We start from the raw sequence: 24,016 nt of genomic DNA, 5'->3' as shown, positions 1-24,016 counted from the left end.
AGCTAGTTGTGTCAAGCTTGGTCAAGGAGGATCTATGTGGGTTCATGCTGGGTAGGGATATCCATATGAATCTTAGGGGACTGTCCCACGTAATGCACTTGGCTCAGGGGATGGACTTGGAAGCCACTTCTTCTGGCACTGGATATCGAGAAAGCCTTTGACACCCTTGGTTGGGTGTTCCTGTGGGAGGTGTTGAGGTGTATGGGAGGGGGCTGGAGTTCTTGCACTGGGTGTGCCTTCTTTACAACAAACCCAAGGCTCGAGTGTGGATGGGAAGGGTCATGTCTGAAGCTTTTCATATGGAGAGGGGTATTAGACAGGGATCCCCCCCGGTCCCCACTCCTCTTTGACTGGCAATGAAGCCCCTGGTGGTGTACCTGTGGCAGGATCTGGGAAGTGAGGTGTACGCATCGGGACTAAGGTACATACTGTTTCGATGTATGCTGACAACACTCTCCTCTATCTGTGGAGGCTGGTGGACTCGATACTGGTACTGCTGGAAGTGTTTGATAGGGCTTCAGGCTTATGCATCAATAGACACACGATGCAGAAAAACCCTCTGCAGTAAATTCCATCTTCCTTCTCATTCTGCACGGTATTGGTGGTATTGTCCACTATGAATCATGCAATTGTGTTTACTCCCTTTTGGTTTCACACAATACCAGAACTTGTGTTTATTTCCTTTTCTTTGCTCGTCTAACTTTTCTTTTCAATATGCCGCAATGAGTCAGTTTCACAGGAAAATGAGCACAATATAAATGGTAACCGCAATTGCAGAAAATGATTCTGCAATGGTTAACTGTCACTGGCAGATCCAGCATGCACGGTGTAAGGTCGGGACTCAGGCCCGCATGACCAGAATGAACGCATTCAGACACTTGGTATGGTGGTATAGTAACTGGGCCCAGGACACGTGCGCCCGGCCCCTTTTATTAACAGGGTCACGTGACTGGTGACGCCTGTGGTGGGTGGGTGTCTAGTGTGGGTTACATCAGCTTTGGAACACTAGACTGTATCCAGCCGGATACTACATCCCTCACAAAATTGAATAAAAACAAACAAAAGTCCAACCTATAAGAAAAACAACTAAGCACAAATCACCACCAAATGAGTCTCTTCAGGCCATCTGCTGGGCAGTGTTAGAGTCCTTGACAGCATGGTCAGGATGCCTTCTTCGCCTAGGCGACGTTTTGTAGACTGGCCTGGTCTCGCAGGGGTGAAGTTCATATGTACACAATTTGTGTCCATGCATCTGGAGCTGTGGTGGAATCCGCTTCAGTGTCGGAGACGATCTCGGTGAGTGAGGCCTTCCTGCGGGGTGTCGCGCTTGGTGATTCTCCTGCTCCTGACAGCTGAGCGACGTTCGACTTGCCTTTCTTGCCTGGACTCCACTGCCACTGGAGCCTCTTGGAGGGCTTTCCCTGCTGGCTGAGATGGGACCGTGTGGACCATGTGGGGCTTCGCAGGAGCCGCGCAAAGGCGTCGCTGAGGAACTGCCAACGGACTCACAGCCAAGTCGCTCATGTAGCTTCTGAGGGTGGTGTCATGGTCTGGACATCCTCGCCGTCTGGACTCGGGTGATGCGCCTCCCTCTGCCGATCTTGTGGGTGACCAGTCTTCAGCCGTAACCTTCGTGCTTCCTGCGCCCGACGTGGAGCGGCGGCCGACACATCTCTCCCACTCGGACCCCTTTTGCACAGGGACTCCGTCGAGGCCCTTTTCCCCTGGACCTCCACGGGACTGCGTGGGCTGTGCGGGATGTTGCGTAGGCCACGCTTAGGGTTGCTGCAGAACTCTCGACAGGGCCACGGTCAAGTCTCGTGTAGTCCCCAAGGGCGGATCTCCCAATGAACGGGTGTGCTCGACTTCGGCAGGCTTTGGATGAACGGGGGTGTATAGACTGTTACTGGGTGATTCGCCTCTCTGAGCTCCGGTTGTTCTGGGTGTGTGGATTTCCTCTGGTGGTGTGATGCTGCTTGGTGGCGATGCTCCTGGACATTGGTAGCAATATGGTAGTTTTCTTCAGTGGGCAGACAGGCGGCGATCTTCTGTCGGGGTGACTTGAGGGAGTGAGAAGGACTTGAGGGACTTTGTGGCACTGCTCCATTGTCTGCAGGCAGGTGCACTGCGAGGTGTGATGTTATCGATACCAAGCAGCTGGTGACAGGTGAGAGGATGGTCGAACTGCGAAGCGTGGATCTGGGACGCAGACTGCGCTGCTAGCGGCTTACAGTAGGTCCTCCCACGGAGCTGTCGCCAGTGACGTCTCTGCACCACGATGGCTGGCTTGAGTGGATGAACACCTTCCTCAGTGCTGATGCGAGTCGTTGGTCCTGTCGCTCTTCTCTGTTCCATATTGCACGCCTGTAGTGGTTGTTCTTCCTGTCTTCCGGTACGCTGGTCCGGACTGTTCACTTTGCGTGACAGGCTCCCTTGTTGCTGTGCGCTGTGATGTCCAGTCACGTGTCACTGCGCTGTGGGAGCATCTGTTGCTGTGGAGGCCGGCCACGTGGGCTGTGCGACTCCTCTCTTGCTGTCTTGGGTCTCTGCCGACTCCGTCTTGAGGCAGTGTGAGGGAGGACACTGTGTTGCCTTAGGCCCACTGTGGGGCTTCGCTGGGCGGTGGAGAAGTAGTGGATCTCCCTTCAGCAGTGCTTATTCTTTGCGACCGTCTTTGGTGCGCATCCGACTGCATCCTTCATTTGCTTCACTGGACGCTCTTGCTGCGCATACTTTTCAGTCTGTCACTCCTGAAGTTTTAGCAGCTGGTCCTGCGCTGTTGCGCAACTGCTTGGTACTGTGTTACCTCCGCGTGTTTCAGCAGGGCGTCTACATGGAGATGTCTCCTTCCTTCCGGGGCGCCTGCCTGTGCTGGCGGGTTCACTGGCATGGCCTTCTGCGCACTTTGGACCAAGTGCGCTCCGTGGACGCTTTCTTCTCGCACTGCGGGTGCCTGTGGCGCGGCTTGCGGTTGTGTCTGTTCACCAGTGGGAGCGGGTAGGGCGGCCACTTCTGGTGCGTGCGCTGCACCGGGTTTTCTTGTGTTGTTGGTGGGGACAGCTACCTTGAGATGTTGCTGTTCTGGCTGGTTGCCCACTCTTGCTCGTGGAGATGGTGTCGCAGCGTATTTGGTGTCGCTGCTTGAGCTGGATAGGCGTTTGCCTGGGCTGGAGAACACTACGGGCCTCCAGGGGGCACTCAGTGTTGTGTAGACTTTTCTTGCCAAAGTCTAAACAGCATGTTGGGGTGGCGCGCTACGCACCCCGCCGTCATGTGCTTCTCTTGGGGTTTGCTGTCTTGCTGGGCTTCGCTGCCCTGTGCTGTCATAGTCCAAGGCCCCTGGTTGCATCTCTGTCACGCTGTGATTGCCTGTGTTGACAGATCTTAGCAGATGTTTGGCCGCTTCTTCAATGATGTGCAGCGAACGGCTGACGTGTGTTGAGGCTTGGTGCTTCTGTGGGGGGGCAGCACATCCTTATTCAGTCCTGTCTGCGGGGAGGCATGGTCACTGCAGGAGACCCCGGTCTGTCCTTGCAGTTGTCGGCTGAGGTGAGTCTTGGTTTTTGTCCTCCGGGAGTGGTGGGAGCTGCAAGCTGCCCCAACCGGCTTCTCTTCCCTCCTCGGCAACCTCAGCTGTGTCAGCCTAGCGAAAGAAATATGTTGGCGCCCTGCAACTCACTACTTTTCTGTGTGGTGTGACTTGACGACAGCTAGGGCGTGCTATGGGCACTCCCTGTAAAACAGGGTGTAGGGGTACAGTTCACTTTCTGCGGTACTGCACCGCGTCACTAAAGGGTATTGCCCTTGTTTGCAACGGCTGTTGCAGTCAATGCTTGCTGGCCTGTGTACTTGGAGAGGCAGAAGTGTGGATATGAGGCACTCCTCTTTCGTGATACTGGCTTCTTGAGCCTCAGTATAACTGTCTCCAGGCAGAGCTCCTCATAGGAGCAGAGGAGCTGCTCGCTTCTAGGCGCTGGTGCTACTCCACTATATCCTGCATCAAATTGCTGCGTTGGCTCCCCAGGTGCGGTGCAGGCATGCGACCGCTAGGTGGCGCTAGCTTCGATGCTGCCAACCGCTACTGCTTCCACTGGTGTGCAGGCCTTGCGCTGTAGGTGCCGCAGGTGTTGTCCCTTTAGCAGCCGCATCTACGGAGTGACTCTGATGCCGCGGATCGTCACGCCTACAGGGGGATCCCTGGAGCAGCTGCAGAGGCGCGCGGGGGCATGGCAAGGGTGGCCGCCTGCTCCTCACATGCATACGAGTAAGTGTCTGTCTTGCGGCTGTAGAGTCAGGCGTTCAGGCTGGGGGTGGCCTGTACTCGTCTACATGCTAGTTGTTGCGCGGCTCTGGTGATCGCTACCAGCACGTGGGTGCGAGACAGGTCCCACCACCGGGATGGCAGGAGCGCGATGCTTTTGAAGTCTTATTGCTAGTCCCGAGGGTTTACAGCTGCGCTCCGCCACTTGCATTTCCTTTCAGGGCAGCAAGTAGTCGCGCTAGCTAGCGTGTGTCGGTGCAGGTAGCCAGCTCATTCAATCCGGGTGGAGGCGTGCGTCGGGGGCAGCGAGACAGGGGTGCTCCCGACTCCTCTCACCTGCCGGAGGGCGCAGACTTCTCCTCCCCCTTGGGAAGTGCTGGCAAAGGGCGGTGTCTCCCTCTGTGTGGCACCGATCGCCCACACACGCTGTTGCCTGGAGCTTGGTGCTGGCCTCGGCAGACGCCTCGCTGCTGTTGAGGATTCGCTGCCGGCCGGCCAGCGTGAAGGACAGCTGCCGGGTCAGCAGGCGGGCGTACGCAGGAGCATACTAACGGGTATGTGTCCAGGAGTGTCAGGCTACACTTATTCAACCCAGGAACCGGGAGGCGGCTGCCATGTCACGTGTGGGTTAAGACCCACTCGTCGCCAGTGTATGGTCGGGCCTCAGGCCCGCATGACCAGAATGAACGCACGCAGACACTTGGTATGGTGGTATCGTAACTGGGCCCAGGGCACGTGCGCCCGGCTCCTTTTATTAACAGGGTCACCTGACTGGTGACGCCTGTGGTGGGTGGGTGTCTAGTGTGGGTTACATCAGCTTTGGAACACTAGACTGTATCCAGCTGGATGCTACACACGGGAACGTGAGGGGAGGCTCAGGAGAGGCTCCGCTATAAAAATGAGTCCCGCCCGCAACCACGTGCTTACTATTCAAGTTAGGCTGCCGAGCGGATTTCCTCTACTTGTGCCTGTGTTTGGAATTTTGAGTATGCCGTAAAGAGCAAGGGTACCCCCTAGAGGATGGAGAAGCAAGTAGACTGCACTACTTCGAACTGAAATCGGACTCATTCTGTGGAAAGAGAGATACTTTGAATATAACTTTTGGAAACATTCCTGTATAAACAAACAAAGCAGCAGACTTTAATCAGTCTAGTTTGTTTTGTTTAGAACTTGGACATTTTTATTGCAAGATGTGAACAATAATTTCAAAAACAAATCACTTGTTATTGCATTGGACCCATATGAATAGTTGCCTGGTCATTTTTGAAGTGTGTTGAAAATTAAACGAACAAAGTACTCCATGTATAAAGTTGCAAGGCAGGACCTGCATACCTCAAATGAACAATGGGAATACATCATGCCAAAGGAGCACCTAAATCCAGCGTAACAGCTCAAAACTTTAAAAACTCCATGGAAGAATAAAGGGGTGAAGTCTACTAGGTAGGAGAAATTCATACTTATCATTCCTTTTGCATACTTTTTATAAACACCGGAAACGTTGTGCATTCACCATTATCTTTGTTCCTTCCTACAGGGCAATACTGGGGTTAGAGTTGCAGTCCACTATATGTAAAGGGGAAGATTCTTTCCTATTTCTTTGGTGAGTATTGGGGGTCTATGAGCATTTGACAAAAATAAGTCATCTTATTGATTCTTTCTTACAGGTCTCCTTCCCTGCTTTTCACTCCCTTAAACCCTTCCCCCCACCTGGCCACTCCAACAGTTTGTGTCATAACGGCAGTCAGACTTGGTGCTGCCTAGAGGTGGACCTTCTAACATCGATCAAGCTCCGAGGACACACACGACGTGACATCCCTGGTGTGGGCGGGCAAGAGGAAATGGGTTACATTAGAAATCCTGGAACTGGACCCTGAGGAGGTTGGACCGGGTCTCCAAGACCTGCAGCTCTATTATATGTTTGGACTGCTGCAGTACACGGTGGTATGGTGTGCAGACGGCACAACTAGAGAAAAATACCTGTTGGCCGGCTTGATGGATGGCAGCAATCTTCCCAGGATACTGATGTGTGGTGCTGGAGTGCCAGCAGACTGCCCCCACATTGAGACAGGTGGAGATGGTCTGGAAGCAGGCGGTGAAAGGAGTTTTGCATAGGGTACTGTATGATCGGCTTCCCCCTATTTGGTGGCTGAAGCCTTTACTGCAAATACAGATGCAGATGGATATGAGTCAGTGGCTGGCAAGCAGCTGACAAATAGCAGGGGACCTATAGTTGAATGGCACCTTCATTGCAATGGGGGATGTGCCCACTCTGCTTCAGGTGGCACCATGAAGTTATGCCACGCTCTTCTGCATGCCCCAGGGGAAATGGAGGACCTTTCCAGAGGAACCATAGGAATCCCCTACTCCTAGTGCCATACTGTATCTGGAAGTGAGCAGGGGTGCCATTTCCTGACTACACAAAGCACTGAAGGCTGATAAATACATAGATATTGGACCTACCCATGCTGGCTAGACAGCGGACCTTCCTGCACATAAACAATCATACATGGTGTTTAGCTGTGTCTATGTGTGCTGCACAATGAAGCTCTCATAGAAACAGCAAAACGAGAAGAAATATTGCCTGTTTAAGACCAGGTTTTCCCTGGTTTTAATGTTGGCGCTGCCCCATATTTGCGCCACCGTTGTATATATGGGGCAGCATCTAAACCAATGGGTGTTGCGGAACAACGCCCACCACCTCTTTAAAGCTAGGTATAGCATGAAAGGGGTGCCTTATTCACAAGGCAGCGTTAAGCCAAGTTAAGTGGTTTAACGCTGCCTTGTGAAAAAGGCAAAGCCCCATTGCCACAGGAGTGTCGATAAAAGTGACATTCCTATGGAGATAGGGGCTTGTAAATTTCCCACCCAGTGTCAAAGAGAGATACCTCTTCCAAGTTTACACCAATCTCAGTGAGTACCATTTTAATCAGGAGAAATGTGAATATGTTGGGTGGTAGGAATTCTGTAGATCCCCACATATCCGATGGGGAATGTAAGAAAATATGTGAATTTAGGCAATGTTTGGGTTTGCAAGGCATTCTGGATAAGTAGTGGGATCCACACAAGTCACACTACCCTGGAGGCCTCTATGTATCTAGGTTTCAGAAATGTCTTGGTTGGGTTGGCTTACATGGGTCATGGCTGAATCTAGAACCAAATCCAGGACAAATACTGCAGCAACTAACATTGCCAAAATGGGATCATTTTCAAGACAGAGAAAACGCCACGTTGAGTTTGGGACTTTTACTGTTGCAGCTATAAACTCAGATACACAAGCGCAGTACAGTTTTTAACAGAAGTGTGGTTACACTAAATAGTTGAACATACAACGGAATTTCTCTCCTTTTGGATTCCAAAAGTAAGTAAATGTACGTGAAACAATGCATTTTGCAATATGGCCGCTTAATCCTAACTGCTTGGTTAATCCCAAATTCAGAGTTGTACAAATGACCACTATTCCTAAACTTGGTATCTAGAGCACAATTAAAAATTGCATAGGTTTCCCTAATACTCATTTTTCATTCTTTAGATTGTACCACATGAATTGATTCTGATTAATTGTTGGTAGAACAAGAAAATATATCGTAAATGTCAACTCATTTGTTAGATCTAGGTATCAAGTTCATTTGTGCAACCCACATACATTATATATCGCTGCATCCACATGAGTCTGACGAACATAACAGTTCATTGCTTTTAAAACTTGGTCATCAGTGCAACAAATCAGAAATTAAAACATTGTCACCTGTTTCTATTTTCTCACTTATTTTCATGTTCTTTTATTTGGGGGCTTTTACAGTGTGATATTTTGGGAATTGTTAATGCAGGCACACTGACACCCTACTCACGCTTATTTCTTCTTTCCTGCCTCGCCCAGCCGTTTTCTGAATCGGTATTCGGCGGCGGTGGGCGCCATCTTAGGTGAGGCTGGGGGAGCGCTCAAGTCGCGCCGGACTCCAACCCTCCTCTCACCCTATATAATGTGCATTACGGCCAGACGGCGCAGCGGGCTGGCGCAGCGGGCGCGCCGAAGCCGCGCCGAAGCCGCGCCTAAGCCAAGCCCGTCTGCGCCCGTCCGCGGCCGGCCGGGACCAGGGGCCACGACCCCTGGCATGTTTCCCCCCCAGCTATATTATTATAGCAGGAGTATGCTGCTGGGCTTACGCCCTTCTCCTTCCATCTCATGCAGACACTCCATGGAGGCACTTGAGTTGCGGACCTGCCCTCACTGCTCATTTAAAGGTAGGACTGTTGTGCCTGCTTTCACGGATGGTGTGACACTCAAAGGTGGCCTGCTAAACTGTAGGTCGCTAAGTAAGCATTGTGTCCAACTATGGGACCTCCTATTAGATGAGGAGCTTGATATACTTTTCCTAACGGAGACATGGCTGGGTGAGCATTCGGATCCTGACATCCTTAGTACTGTCCCGCCGGGATATATCCTCACTAGAATCGATAGGGGGGGGTTCATTGCCATTATTGTAAAAAACCCCGTGGAATGCTCCCTGCTCCCGATTAAGGTGGATAACTGTGAGGTGGGAGAGTTTAACATTAAGATCGGCCCTCGTGAATCCATATCTGGCATTCTAATTTACAGGCCCCCGGGAGCTATGGGGAATTTTAGACTTAGCCTGCTGGAAAGGGTCGCCCATCTTGCCATCAGACACAGCAAACTGTTGGTGCTGGGTGATTTAAATATACATTTAGAAGATCCCCTTCTGAAAGATGCGGTGGATCTGCGACAAGTTTTTCAAGAGCTGCAACTTGATCTGAGAAGTGATGCTGCTACTCATGAGCTAGGCCATTGTCTGGACCCTGTGTTTGCCAGCTGGGAGGGGGTAAAAGTGTTGACACCTCAACCACTCCCCTGGTCGGACCACTATCTAGTGCCACTTCAATTCTGTTATCCACCCCAGAAGACAGTTAGTAATGACAATAGTAATTTTCCCCAGCGGAAATGGAAGCAGTTCTCCCAAGAGGCTTTTAACTCGCTCATACAGAGGGTGGGTCCACCCGTGGGCAGGGACAGTGACAGGGCAAACACTGAGTTCAATGAACTTATTCTAACTGCCTTGGACTCGCTGGCTCCCCGTAGCAGTTACAAGACGAAAGGTGGCAGACAACGAACTGCCCCTTGGTTTACCCAGGAGTTACAGCTAATTAAATCGGAATGCAAAAAACTTGAACGGAGCTGGCGGAGGAAGCCGTGCTTGCAGGGCAAGAGTTGCTATAGTTTAGCGCAGAAAAGATATCAATGCGCAGTACGCAGGGCGAAAGCAAAACACTATCAGTCCCGGATAGAGGAAGCAGAGTGCTCGTCTAGAGAGCTCTTTAAAATCTTTAAGGAGATATCCCTGGTATCTAGTTCCAATGCCCCAATAGTAGATTCTGTTGCAGAATGCAACAGGGTAGCTGACTTCTTTTCTGGGAAGGTAAAGAAAATCTATGCCTCTTTTTCTAAACAACCCGTAAGTGGCACAGAATTTAGGGCTGCGATGATACCCATCGATACGTGCGCCACATTACAACTGTTCACAGTTCCTCCTACTGAGAGCTTAACCAGGATCTGCTGCAGTGTCAGATCAGGCTCTCCCCGTGATCCGGCTCCTCCCAGAGTGGTGAATGGCGGTCTGTCAGTGCTTGAACCTTACATTAGGCATGTACTGCAGACGTCTTTCTCCACTCAATAGCTCCCGGGGGACTGGAAGAGGGCGGTTGTGCTGCCTATTAGGAAAAAGCCCAACGTTAGCCTAGAAGTGTTGGAGAACTTAAGGCCCATATCGTTGCTTCCATATTTGGCCAAAGTCGCAGAAAAGGTGGTGAATTCTCAATTAGTTGAACATCTTGAGAGAGTTAATATTCTTCACCCCTCCCAATCGGGCTTTCGGGCGGGCTTCTCGACGGAGACAGCTCTTCTGCGGGCCACGGAGACCCTCAGAGCTGGAGCGGATGCCGGGCACACCATGGCCTTAATAATGCTCGACCTCAGCGCAGCGTTTGACACTGTAGCTCACTCCATCTTGCTACAGTGTCTAAACGAGGCTGGGGTCGTAGGGGCCGCCCTGAACTGGCTGCAGTCGTTCCTGATGGGGTGCTGCTTTCAAGTTCAACAGGGGTCCTGCCGCTCCTCCGAGGTGCCGCTGGACCAGGGAGTGCCACAGGGCTCAGCGTTGAGCCCTACACTCTTCAATCTTTATATGGCCTCCCTGGCCAAGGTTGTCCAAGCGTTTGGGGTGGAGTTGGTGTCTTACGCCGACGACACTCAACTGCTTATCTCATTGTCCCAGAACCCCACAGGAGCATCCTCCAATTTTAAGGCATGCATGCAGGCCTTGGCTGACTGGATGGATGCCCATTGTTTAAAACTTAATGGGTCTAAAACTGAGGTTTTAGTGGTGGGCGGTAAGAGCAGTAGCTGGTCAGCCGATTGGTGGCCATCTTGCCTGGGAGCTACCCCTGTACCGTGTGAGGAAGCAAAAAACCTAGGAGTGTGGGTAAACCCCACGCTGTCCTATGAGGGTCACATTAGACGCCTTGTGGGGAAATGCTTCGGGGTTCTGAAGGTTTTGAATAAGACACTGGATCTTCTCCCCTTGACTGCCAGAAGGACGATGACGCAGGCTTTGGTCACCTCTCGGTTGGACTATGGGAACGTTTTGTTCCTTGGTACCACCGAGAGGAGTATGGGCCGTCTGCAGGTCATCCAGAATGCGGCTGCTCGCCTGGTGTTGAGGAGGCCAAGGAGAGCCAACTCACAGAAGGCGTTGGACGCCCTCCACTGGCTCCCCATAAAGAAGCGTGTTTTGTTTAAATGCTTGGTTATGTGCCACCGGATTGTCTGGCTAAGGGCCCCTGCCTATCTTCGGGACCTAGTCTGCAGATACGAGCCGCCCAGGGCCCTTCGCTCGGGTGGTACGGGGCTGCTGACGGTTCCGCGGATAAAGAGATCCAGAATGGGAGGGCGTTCCTTCACACTACTGGCCGCCCAAAATTGGAACAAACTCCCGCTAGCCCTTAGACTAGAGAGCAGAGAGGGATCATTTTGTTCTATGCTGAAAACCTACTTGGGGTGTGGGGGGTGCACATAGGGGGTACCTATGGTACCCCCCTGCATTTGCATGCACAAAGTGGCAGGCAATGCGCAGTGCCTGCTGCTTTGTGCATGAAAATGCGATGCATGCATTTTTAACATTGCGGCGGGTGCAGCTTGAAGCTGCATCCGCCACAATGTTAAAGATAGAGGATGTGACCGTCACCCTGGTGGTCACATCCTAATCTGCTCGGAGGGAACGCTGCAGCCCATGCGGACGTTCCCTCCTCCTCAGGGGTCGCGGACGGACTCAAGTCCGTCCGCAATCCTAATCGGCCCCTAAGTTAGAAAAATAAAACTTTCTTTAATACATAAAACATGACCCAACTGACAGAAGTCCATTCAGTAGAACTGGAGCTATTCAATTTTCAAGGCACCAAACTGTGGATATCTGGTCACACCAGACCAGGATAAATTCAAACGTTCAGGCCAACTGGGATGGAGCACGGACCGTATACAGGAAACCAGTCATGCCCGCTGGACAGAGAACCTTAAATAAAGGTTTGCGGAGTGTTGTGCAGATTCGCGTTGAAGATGAGTTGTGCACCTGAAGTGATGTGTCAATTCTGAGATGCGGTGAGATTGCAGTCCGAGGTCCTATTGTATTGGCTGTCCTGTCGACGGGACATGCGATGTGAAGTTCTGCATCGGGGAAGCGGCACACAGTCAGTGCAATGCATTAGTTTTAAAGAGCTGCGTGTTTTTGCAATGCTGAGTCAGATGTAAAAGCTGCCATCAATGAGAGATGCAAGGGCCGGCACTGAAGATGCTCTGTGCAGTGGTAGTTCTGAAGGCAAATGCAAACTGCAGTGACAATGCAAGTCTTTACAACACTGCAGCAAAGATGGTTCTGCTCTGGGTTGCACCACGCAGCAGAGGAGATGTGTCAGTTCTGCTGAATCCACAGAGGCTGGCAAAGTACCTTTAGCCCACTTCCAAGGGCTTGGGACTGGAGAGGCACCATTTGGCAGGGTAGACTCACAGATGGCAGAGTCCAGGTGCAGATGCAGGGGTATTGGAAGCCTGTTTTGTCCCTGAGGCTTCAAATCAGGCCACCCAACTAGCCCTTGGAGTTACTCTGGGTTCTGAGTTCAAGAGATGCAGGTCCAGTCCTTCCCACAAAGGTAAGAGGGGAGCAAGCAGCTGGACAGCACAGCAGGACAGTAGTTCCTTCAGATCAGCTTTCCAGCAGAGTGAAATTACTTGTCGCAGCACATCAGTCCTTCTTCCTGGCAGAGTATTCACAGGTCCGTAAGTTTACTAAAGTGTTCATGTCTGAGGTCTAGTATTTATACCCCGTTAGGCCTTTGAAGTGGGGAAGAAGCTTCTAGAGGTTTTCCTTTGAAGTCCCCAAGCATCCTGCCTACCATTTCCTGGCTCTAGACTGACTGCCATCCTGCTAGCGATAACCCATCCATGCACATCTAAGCTCGCTATTGTGTGTAGCTGTCCAGGAGGAATGCACAAAGCCCACCTATCAGCTAGACCCAGTCATGGGACCAGAGACAGTCCACATGTACTAAATGGATAAGGCAGAAACATTCCAACATTTTTAAAATATTTATACAAATTTGGGCAACTCAATATATCCATTTGAGCTTTGTAGTTTAAGGTAATCAGGAAATGGTGCTTACAAGGGATTTATTTTTCACAAAGATGTTTGTTTCAATTTCTCTCCTATTTCAGATGTCTCATCATCACATCGCACATCAATTCAAACAATGCATGTATCAATTCCTCTAATGAACTAAATTCAGAGGAAATACACCTGGTTAACTGAATTATTTCATTAGATAATTGATACATGCATTGCTTGAACTGATGTGCGATGTGACGAGACAACTGAAATAAGTGAGTGTTAGTTATTGGGGTCTCTAGTTGGCAGAGGTATGCACCATGTTAAAGTAGGGACCCTTCCTTCCAGTCAGGGTAAGGGGATTACACTTCTAAAATAACCCCTGCACACACCCTTAGTAGCTTGGCATGAGCAGTCAGTCTTATCTCAGAGGCAAAGTATAAAGCATTTGCACATAACACACAGTAATACAGTGAAAACACTACAAAAGGACACCACTCCAGTTTTAGAAAAATAGCTAATATTTAGCTGTGTAAAACAAGACCGAAACAATAAAAGTCCAACGTACCATCATCAAAATATGAATCTTGCATACATTGACTTAAAATACAGTTCCTTGTAGTCAATAGCTCCTTCTGGGGCTATCACAGTGTTGTGAAAAAAAAAATCCAATAGTTCAGGCCAACAGCGTCATGGCAGGATAGCTTTGGGGTTGGGAAGGCCTGCAAACAGTACTTTGGAAATGCAGGGTATTGCGGACCTTGCAATGAGCTTTGAAGAGGGGGGGTTGACAGGCGTCATCCCAGAGGTCGGTGCAGGAGTCAATGCGCCATTGAAGTCACACGCCTTGCAGATTGAACTCAGTGAGGTTTGCTCTATCCGGACTCTACATATACCGCCCCCCTGGACCAGCTTCTAAATTCATCGAAGCTCTTCTTGATACGGCAAACTCCTTAGTGGTAAGCTCGGCTAACTTTACTATACTAGGAGATCTCAATCTTCACTTCGACCAAACCCAAGACTCTACCATCAAAAACTTACTGGCCGACCTGGTAGCCCTACAACTAAAACCTCTGATCCAAGCTGCTACTCACTCAGCCGGGCACACATTAGACCCTGTCTTTACCAACATCCCGGAGGTTGGGATGGAAGAGCCCAACCCTATGGGTTGGACTGACCACTTCCTAATCAAATTCACCATACTGGTTAGAGAGTCGTTCAATAAGGCTGAGCCTACCCGACGCCTAAAGAGACCTTGGCACAAACTTCTTACCCGCGATTTACACTCCACTCTAGGTGAATTCCACCCTGAGGAAAACATGGACATCAACCTGACATATGATGCCTTCCATCACTGGATCACTCGTGGACTAGATGTCCTCATTTCAGCCAAATGAACTAAGGGGCGTAGCTCCCCCTCCAATCCGTGGTATAACGATACCTTGAAATCCATGCGGAAAGAGTGTAAAAAGGCCGAACGAGCTTGGAGAAGGGAATATAAGGACAGGGACAAAATCTTCTATTTAGCCAAACAAAAAATTTATCATAAAGCCATCTGCTACACGCGCGCATCCTTTTATGCGGATAAAATGAACTCTAGCCCTAACCCTGCTAAAATCATTTTTAAACTAGTACAAGAACTGCAGCACTTCCCCCCCCCCCCCAGCATTATCTTCGCACAGCATTGTGAAAACCTGGCTACATTTTTTATAGAAAAAGTGCAAAAAATCTACAGCTCCTTCCCACAGCACTCTTTTAATCTGACCAGCTCCACTAACTTCACCTTTAAAGGCTCTACCATGAGGCTTATACCAGAAATCACATTGGAGGATCTAACTAAGATCTGCAGGAAAGTCAATTCGGGCTCTCCAGCAGACCCAATGAAGCCGGCCCAATTTATTGAATCCTTAGAATTCTTTCTGCCTTCCCTGGCCTCCATACTGAACCTCTCTTTTTCCTCGGCTAGTGTCCCGACTGTTTGGAAACAAGCCCGGGTTTCCCCTATTATCAAAAAGCCTACGCTAGACCCATCCAAGCTGGAAAACTATAGACCCATCTCGTTGCTCCCATGGCTGTCTAAACTTGCTGAGCCACATGTAAATAATGTCCTGTCCCAACATCTGGATCTAAATAACATTCTAGACGCATCTCAAAATGGGTTCAGACCAGGTCACAGCACTGAGTCGGCCCTCCTGGCCACGACTGAACATCTCCGGACGATTCTCGATGCCGGCCAAAGTGCTGCGCTGATCCTGTTAGATCTCAGCGCAGCCTTTGACACGGTGTCCCATAGCATTCTGCTAAATCGTCTGGAAACAGTAGGGATTTCCGGTCTTGCCCTGGAATGGTTCCGTTCCTTCCTGAAGGACCGATCCTTTCGGGTATCAGCTCCCCCCTTTCTTTCCCAGTCCCACTACATCGGGCAGGGGGTCCCTCAGGGCTCTGCACTTAGCCCTTCCCTCTTCAATCTATATGTGCAACCACTAGCGGCAGTAGCTAAGGAGTGGGACCTTACGCTGGTGTCATACGCTGATGACACGCAGTTGGTCATTACGCTCACCGAGGGACCCTCTACTCAGGCCACGCGTTTCAGGGATGGCCTGGCGGCAGTGGCTCAGTGGATGACGGACAACTGCCTACAGCTTAATGCAGGAAAGACAGAGGTACTGCTCCTCGGAAAGAACACCAGCCACTGGAATGAGCATTGGTGGCCCTCGTCTCTGGGCACAATTCCACCATCCAAATCCTTGGTCAAAAACATAGGTGTCTGGATGGACTCCAAGCTGAGTTTCCAGACCCACACAAAAAAAGTGGCAGCTACTTGTGTGGGCCTGCTGAGGAGCCTCAACCCCATACTCGGCTTCTTTACTCCAAGGTTCGCCAACTCATCATCCAGGCTACAATTCTCTCCCGTTTGGATTACGCCAACGTCTTACTCCTTGGCGCCAACAAAGCGGAGATTGCGCGACTGCAACGCGTGCAGAACTCCGCGGCAAGAGCCTTGACTGGTCTTCCTCGCAAATGCTCCGTTAGAGCCACCATACGGAAACTGCACTGGCTACCCATCGAAGCCAGAATCCAGTTCAAAACTCTCGTTATGACACATAAAATTCTCAAATCTGGACGCCCAGAACTCCTGCGCCCTCTCCTAACACCGTATGTGCCACAGCGCAACCTACGCTCATTAGGCCAGCACCTTTTGACCATACCCCGCACAAAGCTCTGCCGTACTGGCGGTCGCTCTTTAAAGGTTCTGGGGGCCAAGCTCTGGAACACCCTGCCACTGAACATTCGTTCTCTGGAAAACCTGGTTGCCTTCCGGAAAGCCATCAAGACCCATCTGTTCCCCCCCCTTTAATAAAATACCCTTCCTTCTCCTCCCTTCCTCAGTACAGTTTCTGTGGTTCCTTAGCGCCGGGACGCCTCTTTGCTGGGGCAGCTGTTGCGCTCTATCAAATATTAACATAACATAACATAACATAAGTCAGGTGTGCCGGAAGCCATCAGGATTTTGTTGTAAAGTGGAGTGGTGCGGCGTCAGGTGCCTTTAGGTAACGGTGCTTGCAGAAGCTCTGTGACAGCATCCAGTAGCATCGTTATGACGAGGGCTGCAGTGCAAATTTGGACGGTGCTTGTCACGGGTGCTGGAAGGTCAGGGTTCAAGGAGCACTGTCATCATTGCTGAAGCACTGTTGCTGGTAGACTTTCCGGAGTCGATGGCGCTGGCGTCGGTGGACCACTGCTGTGGTGTGGGATGGGCAGTATCGAGGATATCAGGGCAGTGAAGTTAGGTGGTGCAAAGTGCGGTCCCCCCAGGGCATGGTGCAAGCAGCAGGTCATTGGCAGTGGCAGGCATCGCTGTCGGTGAGACCAGGATTGCAGTGTGAAGCTGGATAGTGCTCTTTGTGGTGCCAACAGGTCACGGAGCTGGCAGCGGTGTCATTGACGCCGTTGGATTGCTTTTTCTTCTTTTGCAGCACAAAACACACAGTTCCCAGTTCTGGTAGCAGATGATCTTGAATTCTCTGCTGTTCCTGAGATTTCTTGAACAGGGAACAACTCTACCTCAAGCCCTTGGAGAAACTCAGCAAAATAGGTTGCAGAAAGTCCAGCCCTTTCGGTGCCCAAGACAGACACAGCCACTGCAGGCCAACACAGCAAATCTCACAGCAAAGTGGTAGTTCCTTCTAACAGCTTCTCTAGCTTTTCTTCTTGGTAGGTTCCTTAGTCCAACAGAGTTATAATGTTCTGGGGTCAGGACCCTAATATTTATATCACTTTCCCTTTTGAAGGTTTAGGCAGAAAGTCTATGAGTTCAGTAGGAACCAGTTCTGTCCTCTTTGGTCCAGCTTCACTAACAGAGATGGCAACATCATTGTGCAAAGCAGACACAGCCTATTCAGGTGCTAGTGAAAACTCCTCCCATCCCTCTAAATGCAGAAAGGCCTATTCAGCCTGGGTATGAGTCACCCAGGAAAGGCACACACACCTCAACCACCCCTGTGACTGTCTAGAGTGAATGCACATACCAGCACCTGTCACTCCAAAACCAGATGGTGAATACACAAACAGGCAAAGGCACACAGGATGGTTCAGTAAGAACATGCCCTGTTACTGTGAACTGGATTCAAAACATCCACTGGTGTCCCGGCGCTCCACCTACAGACAGCTTGTTCCTGGGAGAGAGTGAGCAACACGGACCCTCTGTGGCTTGATTACTTCATTCAGAAAAGTAAGCATTGCTATGCGCAGCGGTTTGTAACCAGCTCCGCTGCTGCCTCTTGACCCTGGCGCTCACAAAGGGTTTCTCTCTTTTTTCAGCGGGCCAACTTTAACTGCCGGCCTGAACTGAGGCCAGTGACCGGCCGCTTCCCTCCCTGTGGTCTGCATAGCCAGGTAGGAACCTCGCGCAAGTCGTTCTTGGCGATTGGGGGGGTGTTGTGCTGTGCACCCATGCCTTGAGAGATATATATTCCATACATGATTTTGTATCACCCATCTAGACCTACACACGCAAAATAATGTGAGCCGCCCTGATACCTGCAAGCTTCTGAAGCCTGACACCACGCCTTAAGTCCTGCTCTGCGCCTATTGCAGGTATGATTCATACATAGGACAGCCCGTTCGCCTTTCCTAGTGCGACCCTTTTAATTCCCGTGCATTAAGCACCTTTATATATGTCTTTTAGGTGTGAACACGACATACCTACGCCACGGCAACCTTTGTGCCCGCGTGCAGGTAAATACTTTCCACTTCTCATGGAGTCTGAGTAGGCATTTTACAGTACGTCAATGTACGTCTGACACCAAATTCTGTACTTTTTTGCAGAATCTGTTTCCCAGTCCCTGTCCTGAAGAGAACCTTGAATACTTAGGTTCGAAACGCGTCGACAATACCACCCTGTGGCTACAACAAAGGGTGCCGCTAGGATGTAAATCATACCACCACTCTGTATCCTAGCCTTGCAACCCTATTTAACATTACACCACAGGCTTTCGTTGACAGGCAGGCTTGTTTTTGATCTCAACCCCGCCTGTCACTTGGTTTTTTCAATCTCTAGGACTGGTTCCCGTTTGTTCGCTTATGGATTCATCTCTGCACTGTATATAATTGCAATTTATTTGAATTATTATACATTTGTGATTGTCTTTTGGTGTGTCTAACCAATCTTTTGTTTGATTCTTTGTTGTAAATTTGTAAATGTGTGCATTTGTAGATACTGTATATATGAACCTTTTGAATTGACAGTGGTTTTGTTTGTGCTTGTGTTTCAAAAAATTGCTGATAAATGTAAAAAAGAAAAATAAACTTGTTTGGAAAATTAAATCCAGTGGTCACACAGTACAGATTGACTGTGTGTCTGGTGAATTGTTTCACGAATAATCCTGTCCAGCCACCCTGTTCTGTTTTTCCTATTGTTGAGATCCGGGTTGGTCAGATGTAGGATCCAATACCTTTACTGTTTCACACTTTCTGAAAGTAGCATTTTCAAACCAACAATTTAAAAACCACCTTTACTAAAGGATGTGTTATTAAATTCTGAGTTCAGAGAGATTAGACTCCATTCCTCTATCTTGTCCCAATTGGAATGTAACACTTACAAGATGTTAAAAGGCAACTCTCCTGTTAATCTATAGGACAGACAGCCAATAGTGAAATATGAAATGCCCAGTATTTCACTAGCATGACAAGTAAAACAACTAGTAAATGTCCTACCTTTCACAGACACTACACACTGCACATGGGGCTACGTTGGACCTACTGTAGGGGTGACTTACATGTAAGACAAGAGAAGGTTATTGCCTGGCAAGTGGGTGCACTTGCCAGGTCGTCATGGCTGTATAAACTGTGCACAGACACTGCAGTGGGAGGTCTGAGCCACCTTTGAAAGGCTACCTGCGTGGGTGGCACAACAAGCACTACTGCCCAACTAGTAACATTTGATTTACAGGCCCTGGCATCACACAATGCACTGTACTAGAGACGTACTAGTAAAACAAATATACCAATCATGGAAAGCCAATCATACCACAATTTACAGTAGGAGCACTTGGACTTTAGCACTGAACAGCAGTGAAAAAGTGTGCAGAGACACTAAGCCAGCAAAAAACGAAGTCCAGCATACCATCAAAAACAGGAGGTCAGAAGGCAAAAAGACAGGGGAAACACGCGAATAGATATGAACAGATGAAAAAACAGTTTGAAATTGAAATAAACTTCTTTGTGAAAAATAAATCCCTTGTAGGCATCATTTACTGATTGACTTTCTAAAAGTGGCATTTTTAAAATAGCTATTTAAAATCAGACTTCACCATAAGGTATGATGTTAAATTGTGATTCCAGATACACCAAACCTGAACTGGCTATCTCTTCCCATTTGGAAATTGCACTTATCAAATGTAATAAAGCAACTCCAACCTTATCCTATGGGAGAGATAAGCCTTGCAGTAGTCAAAAATGAATTTGAGAGTTTTTCACTACCAGGACATGTAAAACTTAATAGTACATGTCCTACTTATTGAATACATTGCACCCTGCCCTCTAGGCTGTCCAGCGGTAGAAAAGGGGGTGGTGATGGGTGGAGCATCTGAATCAATCAAACACTCACACCCAGTCAAAAGATCTGGGTTTAATCCATCACCGTTCTTTAGCCCACTCTGCCACCCCAGTTCAGACATGGCTATATGCAAATCGGTCTGACCCTGTGCCTCATGGGAACAGTCCAGCCCGAACTGAGTGTAAAGAACTACTTAAGTGTGTAGCACAACCCGTGCTGCAGGCCCACTAGTAGCATTTGTTGTACAGGCCCTCTGCAAATGAAGTGTCACTTTACTGGGACTTAAAAAGAAAATTAAATATGCCAATGAGGTATAAGTCAATCTAACATACTTTAGGGAGAGAGTACACACACTTTAGCACTGATTAGCAGTGGTAAAGTATGCAGAGTCCTAAAGCCAACAAAAATGAATTCTGCGAAAAATGGCAGAGTGAAGGTAAAACTTTTGGTGATGAGCCTGCAGAAAGGGCCAAGTCCAACACTCTGCTTATTTTTGACAAGTGGATAGATGGTCAACTTAGTACAGCAAATTTTTTGTTGAAGCAATTTCTAGTGAACACACAGACTTTCTTGCACTGCAATTTGTTTTCATTCCCCCATCCCCACAAAAAAGGTGCTCCCTTTTGGATAGTTTCTCAGTTTCCTCTCGTGGAACCCACTAATCGTTTGTGTCTTTAGACTCCTTTACTTGTGGGGAAAAAGACACAGATTTAGCAATGGGTCCTTTGATGAAAAAAGAAAATTTGTGAAGGTTGAAATAAAAAAATAAAAAACAAATGAAAAGCCCCAGCATTTTGGAGAAAAAACTCAATAGCTAAGGGATTGAGTGTTCCTTAAAAAGGAACCTTATGACATGAATGCAGTTCATACACTAATCTTACCTGTGATTTTCAAGTTCACATGGAACTATTGTCCCAGGCTCTTTATTCAACCACTGATTCATAACTTCTAGATTACTGTCCAAAAAATCTATTATGATGATTTTGTTGAAGGATTCACAAGCCGGTAAAATTGAAGAAGGTAATAATGCTCCACCATACTTGATCAGAGTATCCCCTTTCAAATCTGCTGGGCAAACATAAACACAACAGAATTAATATATTGTATTCATACATTTCATATTCAATTTATATGGATGCTCTTAATGTGTACATATCCACAATTGACAATTTTATAATCGTATAAAATGGAGCAAAACTAGATTCCTTTTAGTATTTGATTTACTGTCGCTCAAGGATTTTGAAAATACTTTATCCTGTCAATGTATTTGTTTATAAATGTTTGAGTCCTGTGTAACTAAGCAGAGCCACGAAGGGGTCCCTCTCGATCCAACCACCTTTTAATAAGGACTGCACCTCAGTATAGCATTACTTTGAACATACAATCACCACAATGTAACATGTGACTTCTTGTTTACAACACTGTTATATAGCAGTGTAATCTATGCTACATAGATGTAGTTCAAGGTGCTCTGTTGGCATTCTAGTTCCGGAATTGTATTTATTACTCCAGTATGCTTTTTAAAGACAGTTGCAACAATAAAGGAATTTAAGTATAATGCTAACCCCCCAAAAATGAATCTTGGAGAAGTCACAATTTCACTCCTCAGAATTAAAGTGGCAGCAATGAGATTTGGAATGGATCTCTGTGTTTTGATGCACCATACTGAAGGATGGTGATATTTTATTTGGCAGCAACTTCATCAAAGTTCTCCATGCCGAGGTTTAAGAATGCATGAGGCATGGCTCATCTGTAAGAGGCTTTAATACTTCATTCAAATCTAACAGCATGACAATATCAACAAGCCAAAAACAACTTAAGAAGGGAAGGCATTTTTGATATCACCGAGGATTGGGCAGACAGTTAGAGGTTGCCAGTGCCAGCAAATGGGGAAGAAACACCTAGAGGACCTCAACATGAGAGAAAAACATAAGCACCAGTGCCTAGAAGAGGGTCTCCAGAATTGTGTCTGTTTGTAATGTGACAGGGAGTAGTGAGAGCATGCTGATGTTGTGGAGCACAAAGTGTGGGTCTGTAAAGTATTGGTTCCAGATAGTTGCGTCACTGGCACATTGATACAAACATAAGGGAGGTAGCTCAATGAAGGATGAAAAGCAGCAATTCACACACATGAATGCCCAGAGAGTTTGTTGAGGCGCATTGTCAGTCTCCTTTTTACACTCTACACATTAGTGCATTAATGCGATTACTGCACTTTTTCCCAACAAAAAGTACTCTTTTGTTTAGTTTTCACTTGAATCGAGGTGCGTTAAGCCGAAGATGACATGCTTCTATAACCACACAAAGACTGGCCCTGCACAAGCTAAGAACAGGGATCTGGCCCAGGGAAAGTGATGTTGTCTTTACCTTCAAAAGAAAAATGGCACATAACCACTCTCTTCATTTTACAACAGGGAATGTAGGCTTTAGCTGAAGAAACATACACTGTCAGCCAACATTGGGAATGAACTTAGAGCAGTCACATTGCAACATACATGTTTTATACTAAACTCTTTCTGGTATAATTTGGGTATTGAGTAGAGTTCCTGGAAAGGTTTCTAACCTGTAGTGTAAAGGAAAAGCTGTAGCATAGAAGGGAAATATTTGATAACAATGTCAGTAAAAATATATAACATCATGAAAATGGGACATTGGTTTAAGATTTTGATTTTCATATAGTGCTGGTCTGAGAGAGTCACATAGCAAAGTAGCACATCCCTTTTTTATGGCACCCCTTAGAGGATAACAACTACAGTCACAACAGTAGTTCAAGTTACGCTTGAAAAGAAATGCTTTATAGTAAAATTTCTTTATAAATGTCACTGATCGCAGAATTTTTAGGAAGCAAATATCCTGACATACACCCTTCTTATGAAACTTTTGGGTTCCAACTCTCACACTGTAAGGAGAAAAGTGCAAACTGAAAAAAAGCAGATAATTGTAAGTGCATGTAGGATATTTGCTTGGCCATGTACCTCTAAAAAATAAAACCATGAACTAAGAAAGATAATTGAAAATGTAGCATAGTTCAACAAGCTTATAAGAATAGTGCTGGATGAAGTTTGCTATTTAGAGACAAATGTTCGTATTTAGAGCTTGGTGCACAAAATACTTTGCTACAAACATTGCAGATATCCTACGTGCTGTATTACAGGTCGTACACTGATAATATGACGGTCACAGTATATGCACCGCATTTGTGATGGAGTATTACATCTGACAAACTGGAAATATGGCCTAAAGTGGTTAAAGTTCAAATTAAAAAAGTATTTTTGGAGAAACCTTTGCCTAGTAACAACTTTTTTCTCTAGGAGAGTACGCTTACACAAAAAAATGATGTTTTCTTGGGATAACATCAGATATTTATTAACTTCATCAATGAACATATTTTTTAATATTGAATGATATATTTTTTTTCAAAGAGCATAGGTACTTGCTATAAACATCAAATCATTGACCAGTAGCAGAGATTGTGTGGAAAACACTGAACGTACCCGACTTGAACACTCTAGAAAGGAACTCCCCTCGCCCGATGACTGCTTCTTGGCTAAAATCTGAGTCCGGCACAAAATATGTTGAAAGACCGATTTTTGCGTCATAATATTTTTCATAGAGCTCCTTCAAGGTAAGACCTGATGCCATTTGAAATTATATAATTTCCTTTTTCTGATTCGTAGACAATATCACAAGTACTTTTTCCAAAGTGAAGTTGCTCTGGTGGAGTTATCTGTTTATATATATATCATGTGCTCCCAACATTTAAATCTTTAGGTCTGCAGTAAATGTATTTTCAAAGGATTTGAGTCATCTTTCTGAACTCTGGTCATGGGTGGTGGTTGGCATCGCTCATCAGTAATTTTCATGAATATTTATTGGGTACTGGCGTTAATCCACTGACGGTCTCATGATCTGCTGTTTACATTCAGTTTAATGTTTGAGAGAACTGTTTGAGAAATTGTGAGACAACCTGGAATGTGCAGAATATATTATATAAGTCTTGACAGCGTGTCTTCACCATTCTGACACAGCGAA

The 24,016-nt window shown here is 47.6% G+C and overlaps 1 protein-coding gene across 3 annotated transcripts in view; it reads right to left on the bottom strand.

The window, feature by feature from the left end:
- LOC144823638 (indolethylamine N-methyltransferase-like) overlaps positions 1-23,675 on the bottom strand; it is a 148,427-nt gene extending 124,752 nt beyond the window's left edge. For all 3 annotated transcript variants that reach the window (XM_078682323.1, XM_078682324.1, XM_078682322.1), the window contains exons 1-2: positions 23,479-23,675; positions 20,866-21,049 (exon numbers count right to left, since the gene is read on the bottom strand). In XM_078682323.1, coding sequence (XP_078538449.1) covers positions 20,866-21,049; positions 23,479-23,626 — 332 coding nt within the window. In that variant the 5' untranslated portion in view covers positions 23,627-23,675. The remainder of the gene's footprint in view (positions 1-20,865; positions 21,050-23,478) is intronic.
- Between the last annotated feature and the right edge of the window lie 341 nt (positions 23,676-24,016).

The sequence above is a fragment of the Lissotriton helveticus genome, chromosome 3_1 (assembly GCF_964261635.1).
Source record: "Lissotriton helveticus chromosome 3_1, aLisHel1.1, whole genome shotgun sequence".
NCBI lineage: Eukaryota > Metazoa > Chordata > Amphibia > Caudata > Salamandridae > Lissotriton > Lissotriton helveticus.
This window is presented reverse-complemented; position numbering and strand designations above follow the sequence as displayed.